Below are 12,131 nucleotides of genomic sequence, written 5' to 3' on the forward strand. Positions count from 1 at the left end.
AGCCCAGTCACTGCTACTGTATCATAGTTCTTGCTCCGAGATCCACACGGACTCAACTCTGGAAAGAAAGGGAGTGGCTGTGGGATGAGGTGCCCAAGCCGAACAGCAATCAGATGAGGCTCTACCAGGACCGAACCCCGCAGATGGGGTCTGAGTGCACAAGTTAGTCTGGCTGTGTGAGGAGCTCTGTGAACTCTTCCAGAAAAAAACTACCATAACTGATGAAAATTATTAAAAAAAAAAAAAATCACCAAACCCACAAATCAAACATTTAGAGTTTCTGGAAATTATCCTAAGGGCACTCAGGAAATAAACATTTATTCAAGAAAATCTACTGGGGCGCCTGGGTGGCTCAGTGGGTTAAGCCGCTGCCTTCGGCTCAGGTCATGATCTCAGGGTCCTGGGATCGAGTCCCACATCGGGCTCTCTGCTTAGCAGGGAGCCTGCTTCCTCCTCTCTCTCTCTCTCTCTCTGCCTGCCTCTCTGCCTACTTGTGATCTCTCTCTGTCAAATAAATAAAATCTTTAAAAAAAAAAAAAAAGAAAAGAAAATCTACTAAATTCCAGTAAAAGCAACAAGTCTGTGGCAGCGGAACTGTGACCCAATCCACCCCAACTCAGCCCAGCTTGGTGTGACAGGGAACGTGACGATCCCCTCCAGGAGGAGTTGCCTCCCCGCAGCTCCCAGTCCAGGGCTCTGCATCTCCGAGGAAGGGGCGGGCCACGGCATTTCATGCCTCTTCCTCACCTCCGGGAGGAGGCTGTATCCAGACATCGTTCTCACCCTAGCCTGCTTGTGTGGGGATGTGATGTGCTCCAAGAAGCAAGCTCAGACAACTAGGGCCACCGCTCCTGTTGGGAGACCTCCCTCCAAGAGAAAACAGGTAACAGTCTCAGTTCCCAGCTCTTCCTGAGCAATGGCCACGACCCAGAGAGCTCCCTCAAGGAAAGCGTGAGGAAATTCAAACCTAGGAGTGCTCTCAAGAACAGTGGAATTCTGTAGTAAGTAATTACCACAAGCCCAGTAGCCCCACAACAGCAACATGTTAAACCAGAGGCCAGCTTGTTTACCGGAAGTAACTGGGACGAGAGAGAGCCAGGAAGAACCCTCGTGGGTAAACAAAACAACTCACAGTCTGGCCTCCAAAAACGATCAGACTGTGTGGGCATTGCTGAAAACACGAGAGCAGGCAGCCAGCCAGCAGTTCGTGGGGCCTAACGGCTGTGTGTGATGGTGACAGAGACAGCCTCACAGAGAGAGCAGGGAAAGAGACAGTCAGTGACTGCTAAGACTGCCCTCAACGCAGGGGACCGCACATCCCTCCAGGGAGCAGCGCCAAAGGACTCACACGGCGGGGGAGACGGACTCACCAGTCTAGGCAAGTCACCAAACAGTGAACAACAGACGAGGGCAAAGTAAGATGGGGGGGGTCAGAATACAGTAAAGCTGCTATGATACACTATCTCAAATGTCCAGTCTTCCAGATGCCTGGGTGGCTCAGTGGGTTAAGCCGCTGCCTTTGGCTCAGGTCATGATCCCAGTGTCCTGGGATGGAGTCCCACATCGGGCTCCTTATTCAGCAGGGAGCTGCTTCTCCCTTTGCCTCTGCCTGCCACTCTGTCTGCCTGTGCTCACTCTCTCTGACAAATAAATAAATAAAATCTTAAAAAAAAAAATGTCCAGTCTTCAACAGAAACAGTAAGACATACAAAGGAACCGGAAAATCCGACACTCGCACAAGGGAAAAAAGTGAGCAGTAGAAGGTATCTGTGAGAGCAAACAGGGGTCAGATTTATTCAACAAAGACCTCAAAGTAGCCACTGTATGTGTGCTCAAATACTAAAGGAAACCATATTTTAAAAAGTAAAGGAAGGCATGATGACAATTTCTCATCAAGCAGACAATATCAACAATGGCTCAGTCAGGTTAAGCGTCTGCCTTCGGCTCAGGTCATGATCTCAGGGTCCTGGGACAGAGTCCTGCTCTGGGCTCCCTGCTCCGTGGGGAGCCTGATTCTCCCTCTGCCTCTGCTGCTCTCCCTACCTGTTCTCTCTCTTGCTTGCTCTAGTCAAAATCTTGAAAAAAAAAAAAAAAAGAAAAAGAAAAAGAAAAAGAAAAGGCTGAGTAAAACGCGAGGCACACAGATATCACCGGAACATGCAGAACATGCAGAAACACACTGTGTGGAGCGGCACAGAGGAGGGAGGCAGGAGCTCAGGTCCACCGGGGGGAGGCTGTGGCCCAGGTACAGACCGAATCCACAAGTCAAGGGCCAGGAATGGAGATGGAAAATGGTAAAAACAAAAAAAGCCCCCCAAAACCAAAACAACAACAACAAAACCATATGGAAATTCTGGAACTAAAGGTATAATAACTGAAATGAAACTTTCACCCCTCGGGGGCTCCATGGCTCATCTGAATGGATGGAAAGAAGACTCGGTGAAGAAAATGGACAGAAATGATGCAATCTGAAAGACAGAGAGAAAAAAGAATGAAGAGAAACGCACAGGGCCTGAGAGGACTGGGGCCACCGTGAAGTGCAGCAGCACACCCACGGACGGGAGTGCCGGGGGAGGAGAAACCGAAAGGAGCAGGGAAAATACGTGCAGAAATAACGGACAAAAACTCCCCAAATTTGATAAAACAACAACAAAAAAACATTAACCTACATATCCAAGAAGCTTGTGTGGAGGCCAAGAAAAACAAGGCTGTACCTACCTCGAGTCTAGCCCTGACATAAGTACAGCCATCTTGGCAAAGCGGAGGCTGGCACCTTGCACCCCCTCCTCTCCACCCGCCCCCCTCCCCTCGGTGGTATGTGTGAGATTCCTCAACCAACCCTGGCTGTCCTAAAAGAAAAACAAATAGTTAACTTGCAGAGATCACAATCCTGCAAGACAGGAGTCTCCCTTGGTTTACAAATGACCTAGAGATTTACGACAAAGAAGCTATCCATCAACAGCACAATTTCCAGAGGCAAATAACTCAGTTCCTCAAGCCCTAACATCACCCTCCCCTCCATAAAACTGAAGGAGGCTGAGGTAGAAGGAAATGTAAATAAAGTTAAATTTCTTCTAAACCCAAATCTCACTAACAAGGACACTTGATAGAAGTGTGAAACTTTATCTCTAAACCTCCAAGGTAGTGTCAGCAATCATTCCCAAGCATATGACCCACTGATATACATCTAAAGGGTATCACAAGAAGATTTTTATTATTGGTAATGAATAACCTTTTCCCAGACAACAGCTAGCCCCTCAAGGTCCTGGAGACCTCACTTCCAAAATTCCTTAGAGACTTACATCATCCATAACCCCCTTTGTCCTCACCCACTGCGAAGTCCACCCCTACTCTGCCTTTAAAAACTCTGACTGTAATCTGGCTCGGGGTCCAAGTCCCTACCCCACTGTGCCGGGTATACTTGGGCCCAAGCTTAAGCTTGTCAAATAAACCCTCGTGTGATTGCATTGGTGCTTGGCTCCTTGGTGGTCTCTCGGACACGAAAACTCAGGCATAACACTTGAAGCATTCGTAGTAGGATACACTCCACACGATCCAGAATGGGCATATCACAATGAGATGCTAACAAAGATGAAGAGAAAATCTTGAGGGCAGCAAGAAGAAAACCACTCATCAGTATAAGGGAAACTTAAGAAGATCCAGAGCTGCCTTTTCATAGAAATGCCAGAGGCAAGACAGTGAGTCACGTATCCAAATGGTGAATCCCAATGTGAGTTCAAACATTCACATTGAGCATTTGTTACGGGATTATTGAAAAAGTGCTGTTGGGGCATCTGGGTGGCTTACTCAGTTAAGCATCTGACTCTGATTTCGGCTCAGGTCATGATCTGAGGGTTATGAGATGGAGCCCCAAGGTGGGCTCTGTGCTGGAGCCTGCTTAGGATTCTCTCTCTCCCTCTGCTTCCCAGCCACCCTCACCCCTGTGCACCAGGCACACATGCTCTCTCTCTCTCTCTCTCTCTCAAAAAACCTGCTGCTTTACTTAAATATTGTATATTCAAGCATATCTGGGACTGATTAAAGTATATTTATTCTTATATTCTAAGTTTCGAAAGAACAGAAAAAACCTAACCAAGAACATTGTATCTAGTAAAACTATCTTCCATAAAAGGAGAAATAAAGGCATTTCCAGATAACAAACACTGAGTGAATTTGTTGCTAGCAGACCTGTCTTTTTTTTTTTTTTTTTTTTTTTTAAAGATTTTATTTATTTATTTGTAAGAGAGAGAGAGTGAGAGCGAGCACAGGCAGACAGAGTGGAAGGCAGAGTCAGAGGGAGAAGCAGGCTCCCTGCGGAGCAAGGAGCCCGATGTGGGACTTGATCCCAGGACGCTGGGTTCATGACCTGAGCCGAAGGCAGCTGCTTAACCAACTGAGCCACCCAGGCGTCCCATCTAGCAGACCTGTCTTACAAGAAACACTGAAGGAAGTTCTGGGGTGGGGGGCGGTGAGAGGGACGGGCAGAAGGACGCACTTGATGAAATGAGCCCTGGGTACTGTTTGCTGGGTTTGTGTATCACTAAATTCCACCTCTGAAATTCTTAACACATTATATGTTAATTAACTGAATTTAAATTTTAAAAAATCAGAACAAACACTTTAGGAAGTTCTTCCAAGTGTAAGCAACTGACCCTAGATAGTTAATCAAATCCATACAAAAAGCACCAGTCAAGGTCATTGTATAGCTCTAAAAAGACAGCTTAAATGCCTATCTCCTTTCTGTCAAATGATTTTTTTGAAAAGACTGAGCAGGGCACCTGGGTGGCTCAATCAGTTAAGTGTCTGCCTTCAGCTCAGGTCACGATCTTGGGGTCCTAGAATTGAGCCCCCTGTCAGGTTCCCTGCTCAGTGGGGAGCCTGCTTCTCCCTTTCCCTCTGCCTGCCATTTCCCCTTCTGTGGTCTCTCATTCACTCTCACTCTCAAATAAATAAGTAAAATCTTAAAAAAAATTTTGTGTAAAATGCAAGGCACACAGGCATCACTGCACTATTACTAGTACATGCAGAAACACACAACTCCAAAAATATACTGAGAAAAACTATTAGAGCAATTAAAACATTACACAGAAAAATATCCATTTGCTGGAAAAGAAAACTGTAAAGGAAGGATAACAAAAAATAGGGAAAACACCAAGTAAAATGGCACACTTCTGCGACTATAGTAAAAACCACTGAATTGTATACTTCAAGTGGGAGACTTGTATAGTAAGTAAATTTTATCTAACTACAGCTGTTATTAACAACAGCAACAACAACAATAAGAAACAAAGCCGAGAGGTGGCCCCAGTTATGTGACCTGCTTGGGAAGAGCTCATCCCAAACAAGAAAAAGGCAGCCTGTTTCTTTCTTTCTTTCTTTCTTTTTTTTTTTTTAAGATTTTATGTATTTATTTGACAGACAGAGATCACAAGTAGGCACAGAGGCAGGCAGAGAGAGAGGGGGAAGCAGGCTCCCTGCTGAGCAGAGAGCCCGATGTGGGGCTCGATCCCAGGACCCTGAGATCATGACCTGAGCTGAAGGCAGAGGTTTAACCCACTGAGCCACCCAGGTGCCCCAAGGCAGCCTATTTCAAAGGCTTTCAACACACAGGCTGTTAGAACCTGAAGGGACAGTAGAGTTTCTACATCTCATTCACCCATAAATTATATAAAATATCTCTTCCCAAGTGCCAAAACTTTCCAGGGTGTCTGCAGCCCCATCCCCGCAGGTCCCAGTGAGTGGGCACGTCCCCATCTGCCCCACATGACCTCCTACCCCTTGGCCCCTGTCACTGCTGCGTGGGCTGAAGAAGCAGAAGGCGCTGACCCAAGGGTGCCTCACTGACAGACTAACAGCCCCAACCTGTTAGCTCAGGCTTGTGGGAAAGGTATATGAGCATCATTAGCTATAGAAACCAAACTTGAGGGTCATGAGGCAGACTGAAGGTCACGTGGCAACCAAGTTGTTAGGTGACCCCTGGACACCCCCTCGGCCAAGCGAGGTGCAGAGGGAGCAGTCTTAGGATCTTAGAGCCCCCAGATGAGACCCCATGAGACCCAGCTGGATTGCGCTCTTGACCTTTGACATCTGTGGGCACTGTCTCTATAAGAAACTTGACTTTTTCTCACGAGCTCACCACAACTGCTTTTAGCTTTTTTTTGCAATTAAACGAGCCCTATCATATATAGCTTTAAGTGATTTTACTTTGTCCCCTCAAAGATGGACGCAAGACCCGCTCACCATCTTCAGGAATAATCTTCTCTAAATTTGACAAGTACTAAGCTTTCCTTGAGGTGAACTAGCTTCAAAGCCTTTACCCTTATAAATTAGAACACAGTCTCTTCTTCCATATATTTATATATAACTTAACCATCCTTACACATGAAGTCTAGTCAGCCTAAAACTGAGCAGAGCCAGAAACTGTGCTGCAGCCTGAAAGAGAGGGACAGAAAAGGCGGGTGCAGGTCTCGAGCAGCTCTCTGGGGCTGTCATCAGAGCCGCCATATCCCTGAGACCACCACGTCGCAGACAGCTTTGAACAGATGGCTGGGAAGAGGGTCTCGCCCACCTCCGTCCAGTGGGGGATACCTGATAGAAGTCGGTCTTCTCTGCGATGACTTTCAGTATCCCTGGAGCAATGGGAGGGACTGTCACCATCTGCAGCTTGCCGAAGAACGGGTTGTGTCCAGAGCTTTTGTAACGTTTCATCTTGTCTTCGATGACAAGCGCTAGGGACTGGGAATGGTTGATCACCTCCAGCAGGGTGGAGATGGCCACGTTCTGGAGGAAGCAGTCGGTCACACAGCAGCTGACGGTCATGAGGGACCTCAGCCAGGACGGGAAGCTGCAATCGCCGGCCCCTGCAAGGAAGCCAGTCAGAAAGACAGAACCATGTGATGATGGCTCGCTGTGTGCAGATTCGGAGACCCTCTGAGAGCCACAAGTCAGGCGGCCAGCAGTGTGACAGTAACCTTCTGGTGGTGCCATGATTATCAGTAATCATTCGGGGCCAGAGGACAAAGGACCCTGAGTCTGCTTTCAAAAGCTTGTCAGGTTATTCGACTTCTGAATATGTCAGTCTCAGGGCTTTGAGATGACTCAGAGCGCCTGCCTTTTATTTATTTATTTAGGAACTTACATATAGTGGAACTCATGTTAAAAGTTGCTTTTAAATTTACATGTAGTAAATCCACATTTGTGGGTATCGAGTTCAAAACATTTTTTAAAGCTCTCCTGATGGCAGGACACATGGCATCAAAGAGGCCCAGAACAGGGGTGTCTGGGGGGCTCAGATGGATAAGCCTCTGCCTTCAGCTCAGGTCATGATCTCGGGGTTCTGGGATTGAGCCCACATGGGACTCCCCGCTCAGCAGGGAGCCTGCTTCTCCCTCTGCCGCTCCCCCAGCTCATGCTCTGTCCCTGTCTCAAATGAATAAATAAGATGTTTTAAAAAAAAAAAAAGAGGCCCCAAATAAACTGTGGACTTCAATTCTAAGTGCCGATCCTCAAGTACAGCGTCATGTGCGGCTAATGACTCCCGAGGAAACTGCAGAGGAAATTAACTGATGACTTCAAGAGGGGACGGCTTGGTCCTGTGTTCCTACCAACTTCATCACTTTCTTGTTTTCCACCTTCCTCTTTTTTTTCTTTTAAGAGTTCACTGCCTGCTAAAGACTGTAATTGTGTCTGCCCCAAATCCGTATGTTGAAGCCCCGATGCCTAACGTGCTGGTATTCAGAGGTGGGGCCCTTGTGACGGCATTAGCACCCCCATAAGAACAGACGCCAGTGAGATGCCCCCGTGCCCCCAGGATGTGAGCGCCCTGTGAGAAGGTGGCCATCTACAACCAAGGGGAGAGCTCTTATCAGAAACAATGCTGGCACCCTGATCTCAAACTTCCAGCCTTCAGAACTGTGAGAAAGAAATTTCTGTTCCTTAAGCCATTCAGTCTATGGTTTTCTGTTACAGCAGCCTGAGCTTCTAAGACACCGCCTGTTATGGGGTGAATTGTGTCCCCCTGACTCCCCAAAATTCTTATGTTGCAGTTATAAGTCCCTTCAGGACCTCAGAATGTGACCTTATTTGGAAACAGGGTTGATGAGGATGTAATGAGTTCAAACAAGGTCATATTAGAGTGGGTCTCAATCCAAAATAACTGGTGTCCTTATAAAAAGGCAACTGAACACAGGACGTAGACGTATAGACATACACAAGGGGAAGCCATGAAAAGACTGGAGTTATGATGCCATGAGCAAAGAAACTACCAGAAGCTAGGGAGCGGCTAGAACACATCCTTCTGAACCTTCCAGAACAGCCCAGGCAGTATGCTGATCTCAGACTTCTGCCTCCAGAACTGTGGGGCAATGCATTTTTGTTGTTTAAGACACTTAGTGGTACTTCATTAAAGTAACCTTAGCAGACAAACACAAATCTTTAACGACCGGTCTCATGAACTAGTCTATTTACTATTTATCATGAAGCACCTTTTACTTTCCAGGCCTCTTAACAGGCTTTGCGGGACTCCTCAAGTTTAAAAATACGGTCCCAGCCTCACCAATCTGCCATCTTTAAGAGGCAAGTCAAAAGCACACACCACGAACGACAAAAACACACATGGCAGAGAGGGTGTGGGCCACGTGACGGGACTCCTCAGGGCGGACTCCAGGGGGGCAGCCCTCTCACCGGGAAGCTGGAAGAGTGCTTCGCAGAGCCGCTCTGTCTCCTCCTCGGACAGGTAGACGGGGAAGGTGGCGCAGTCCAGCAGCAGGTGGCAGGCGGCCGCGAAGGCTTCCCTGCAGCCCTCCCGTGAGCTCCCCAGGTCAACCACCACCTGCTCCACAGCCCAGTCCTCCTCCTTTTGTTGGCCGGGGCTCCTGGGCGGAGGCGATGGCAGCTCTGCACTTTTTGTCTTAAACGGAGACCCTCGAACTGTGAACAAGTCTGAAAGCATCTGTTTAAACTGGGGCACGCTGATGGGCTTTGTGTCCCACGGGTTCTTCCTGTCGGAGTCGCTGCCCGCTGAGCACGGTGGCCCGTCCTCGTCCCTCCGGGCCGCGGACTCGTCACACTTGTTCTCTTCTCGGGACCCTGCCAGCTGTGCTCCGAAGATGTTCTTGTGCGCAAAGTTGGCGATCAGCTCCTGGATGCAAAGGAACGTCCTCTGCATGCTCCCACCCTTCTTCCAAACATCGTCTTTCTCCGGAGAAACCCTGGGGACCCTCAAGTGCTCCGAGAGCTCTGGTGACGAGGCACTGAGCCCGATCCCGCTGTCTTCAGATTTCAGGGGAGGAAACGAAGCATCTTCGTCAGCCGGAATCACTGCCTTTGTGTCTATAATCACTTCACAGTTTTCACCTTTTACTGGACTCTGTGGGGAAAAAAAAAAAGGAAATTTGTGTTGTACACATCTCGTAAGGCCAAGGGATTCAAATACCAGCTGAATCGGGCAAATCATGAATAGGTTACTTCCAGTTTTTTGAAATCCTAATTTTCTACACCAAGAGAACCCCTGTGTAAAAGTGTATAATACAATGAAGAAGGCACAACAGGGGAAAGAAGGGGGGGCAAGCCCAAAGAGGAGGCTGCTGGGCCCCACACTCTCCAGGAAAGTGGGCTTTGAGCCCACTTTGTATTATTTATTTAGGATCAAGGTTCAAAAACGTTATTTTAAGAAGGGTTTCTGGCATATTTAAATTAAAAAACTGAATGAGGATGTCAGGCTGAGGGCAAAATAAAGGCATGAAGAAATAAAATGAAAGCAGAAAGCCAGAATAAAGTGTTTACTCATGTACATATAAGTACCCCTCCACCGACCTACTGGGGAATGTGTGAGTGTGTGTGAGCGTGCATACGCGCGCTCCATCACTTTTTCCGAGGGATGACACTGTGATCTTTAATCAGTCAACCTCTCCTCTTACACTGCTAACGTCATTAATATCCCATTAAATTTAAAACATTCCAGCATTTAAACCACTGTGCTCTACAGGAAGAATGAAATAGTCCACGCTTTGTGAAACATCGATAATTATGTTTGAAGACACATGCTTAAACTTTGTATCTGAAATCATTTAAGGGACTTTTTTATTAGCTATTGCAGCTAGGAAAAAAAAAAACAAAAAAGGACTAACTCTGGAAAGGGAGTTAAAACACCCCAGTGCAGGCCCCAGCCCCGAGTGCTGGGAGCAGCTCCCTTTCTGGGTGTCCGCCGCCCAGTCAGCCTGCACTCTAGCCCGCAGCTGCACTGGACGGGTGTCAAGGGCTGAGGTTTCAAATCTTTAAACAAAGTAGAAAATAAAAATAACCCAAAGACTGCAGGCCCCCAGCTCCTGACTGGTTACCGTCTTCTGGGAGCACCGTTTGGCAGGATCTGTGCCAATTTATTTTTTTTATTATTATTTTTTTTAAGATTTTATTTATTTATTTGACAGAGAGAAATCACAAGTAGACGGAGAGGCAGGCAGAGAGAGAGAGAGGGAAGCAGGCTCCCCGCTGAGCAGAGAGCCCAATGCGGGACTCAATCCCACGACCCTGAGATCATGACCCGAGCTGAAGGCAGCGGCTTAACCCACTGAGCCACCCAGGCACCCCAGATCTGTGCCAATTTAGAAGGCGCACATATCTCTCCAGTTTGAAAGGAAATGGGTTTGACTGCAACCCACGGAGAAGGACTGACCCTTCAGAGAAACCTGCAACCACGAGCCAGCTGTGCAAGGAAGCTTAGCACAGCGCTGCCTGTAACAGTGAAAAGCCAGAAATCACCTAACTGCCCTTGAGAGGAGAAGCCCGGAAGCCATGGGAAAGCCACACCTAGACTATCGCACAGAAGTCACCCAAGAGTAAAAAGCTTCTACATAAACCGGTATGGAATGAGGTCCCCAAAATACTGTTTGAGAACCAGAGCAAGTCAGAGAACACTGTATGTTATGGGTTGAACTGTGTCCCCCTCAAAAGATGAATCAGTCCTACCCCCGGTACTTGGAAATGTGACCTTATTGGAAACAGGCACTTTGCAGATGGTCAAGTCAAAATGAGCTCATTAGCGTGGGCCCCAATCCAACATGACCCATGTCCTTACAAAAAGGAAATCTGCACACAGGGTGGGGATGAAGACAGAGCAGGATGCCGAGTCCACAGCAGGGAGACCCCAGAACCTGCCAGCACCACCAGAAGCAGGGACAGAGGATGGAGCCGACCCCCCCATCCCGCCCCAGAGAAAACCATCCCCGCCCACACAGTGGCCTCAGACTTCTGACCTCCAGAACCAGGAGGCAGTAACTGCCTCCCATTTAAGTCCCTCGATCAGTGGTACTTTGTTACTGCAGCCCAAGTAAATGAGCATCTCACTTATGTGTCTAAAAGGACACCAACACCACACAAATACACACACACACACACAGCAAGGTCTGGACAAACCAGTACTGGAATCAAACCAGTACCTGCAGCGGGGAGTGGCGGGGGTGATCAGCGGAAGGGGGGTGGTCAGCTTCCACGCTAAAAGCTTCTGGGAAGCGTCTGAGGATTCTAGAAGCAGATTTTAGGTAACACCTTTACATCCTCTGGTCTTTACTTCTACCCTAGCCCACCCTAATTACTTCCCACTCCCAGGAAGTAAGCCAAGCCCAGAGAACCATGTCCGCTCCCCAGGGCTGTACCGTGCTTCCACTCGTGGGCTCCATGTCCAGGTAGGAAGGTGGCATCTGGACCTTGCTGAGCACTTTGAAACACGTCTTCAAGGCTTGGGTGAGCTCGGGTAAGCTCAACGCCTCCATCTCCTCAGCCAGAGGCTGCACCAGGCAGCCCAGCACCTGAGGGAGGTACTGGGTTTGCACTTCAGAGTAAAGTTCCTGTGGAAAACAGACATAAGTATAACTACTCATGTTTCCAATTTCTGGTCAGAAAAAAAAATGGTGCCTTAGAAAGTCCATTTTTTTTTTTTTTTAAAGATTTTATTTATTTATTTATTTGACAGAGAGAAATCACAAGTAGGCAGAGAGGCAGGCAGAGAGAGAGAGAGAGGGAAGCAGGCTCCCTGCTGAGCAGAGAGCCCGATGAGGGACTCGATCCCAGGACCCCGAGATCATAACCTGAGCCGAAGGCAGCGGCTTAACCCACTGAGCCACCCAGGCACCCAG

General features: G+C 48.0%; 1 protein-coding gene across 7 annotated transcripts in view; it reads right to left on the reverse strand.

Annotated features, from left to right (window-relative positions):
• Positions 1-12,131, reverse strand: part of DOP1B (DOP1 leucine zipper like protein B) — a 108,491-nt gene that overhangs the window by 41,199 nt on the left and 55,161 nt on the right. For all 7 annotated transcript variants that reach the window (XR_006607943.1, XM_045084524.1, XM_045084523.1 and 4 more), the window contains 3 exons: positions 11,652-11,843; positions 8,683-9,367; positions 6,589-6,860 (listed from right to left, as the gene is read on the reverse strand). Coding sequence is in view for 6 of the 7 variants with exons in the window: in XM_045084524.1 (XP_044940459.1) it covers positions 6,589-6,860; positions 8,683-9,367; positions 11,652-11,843 (1,149 nt within the window). In the remaining variant the exon portion in view is untranslated. The remainder of the gene's footprint in view (positions 1-6,588; positions 6,861-8,682; positions 9,368-11,651; positions 11,844-12,131) is intronic.

Source organism: Mustela putorius, unplaced genomic scaffold (assembly GCF_011764305.1).
Source record: "Mustela putorius furo isolate JIRA1106 unplaced genomic scaffold, ASM1176430v1.1 tig00000765_pilon_pilon_pilon, whole genome shotgun sequence".
Classification (NCBI taxonomy): Eukaryota; Metazoa; Chordata; class Mammalia; order Carnivora; family Mustelidae; genus Mustela; species Mustela putorius.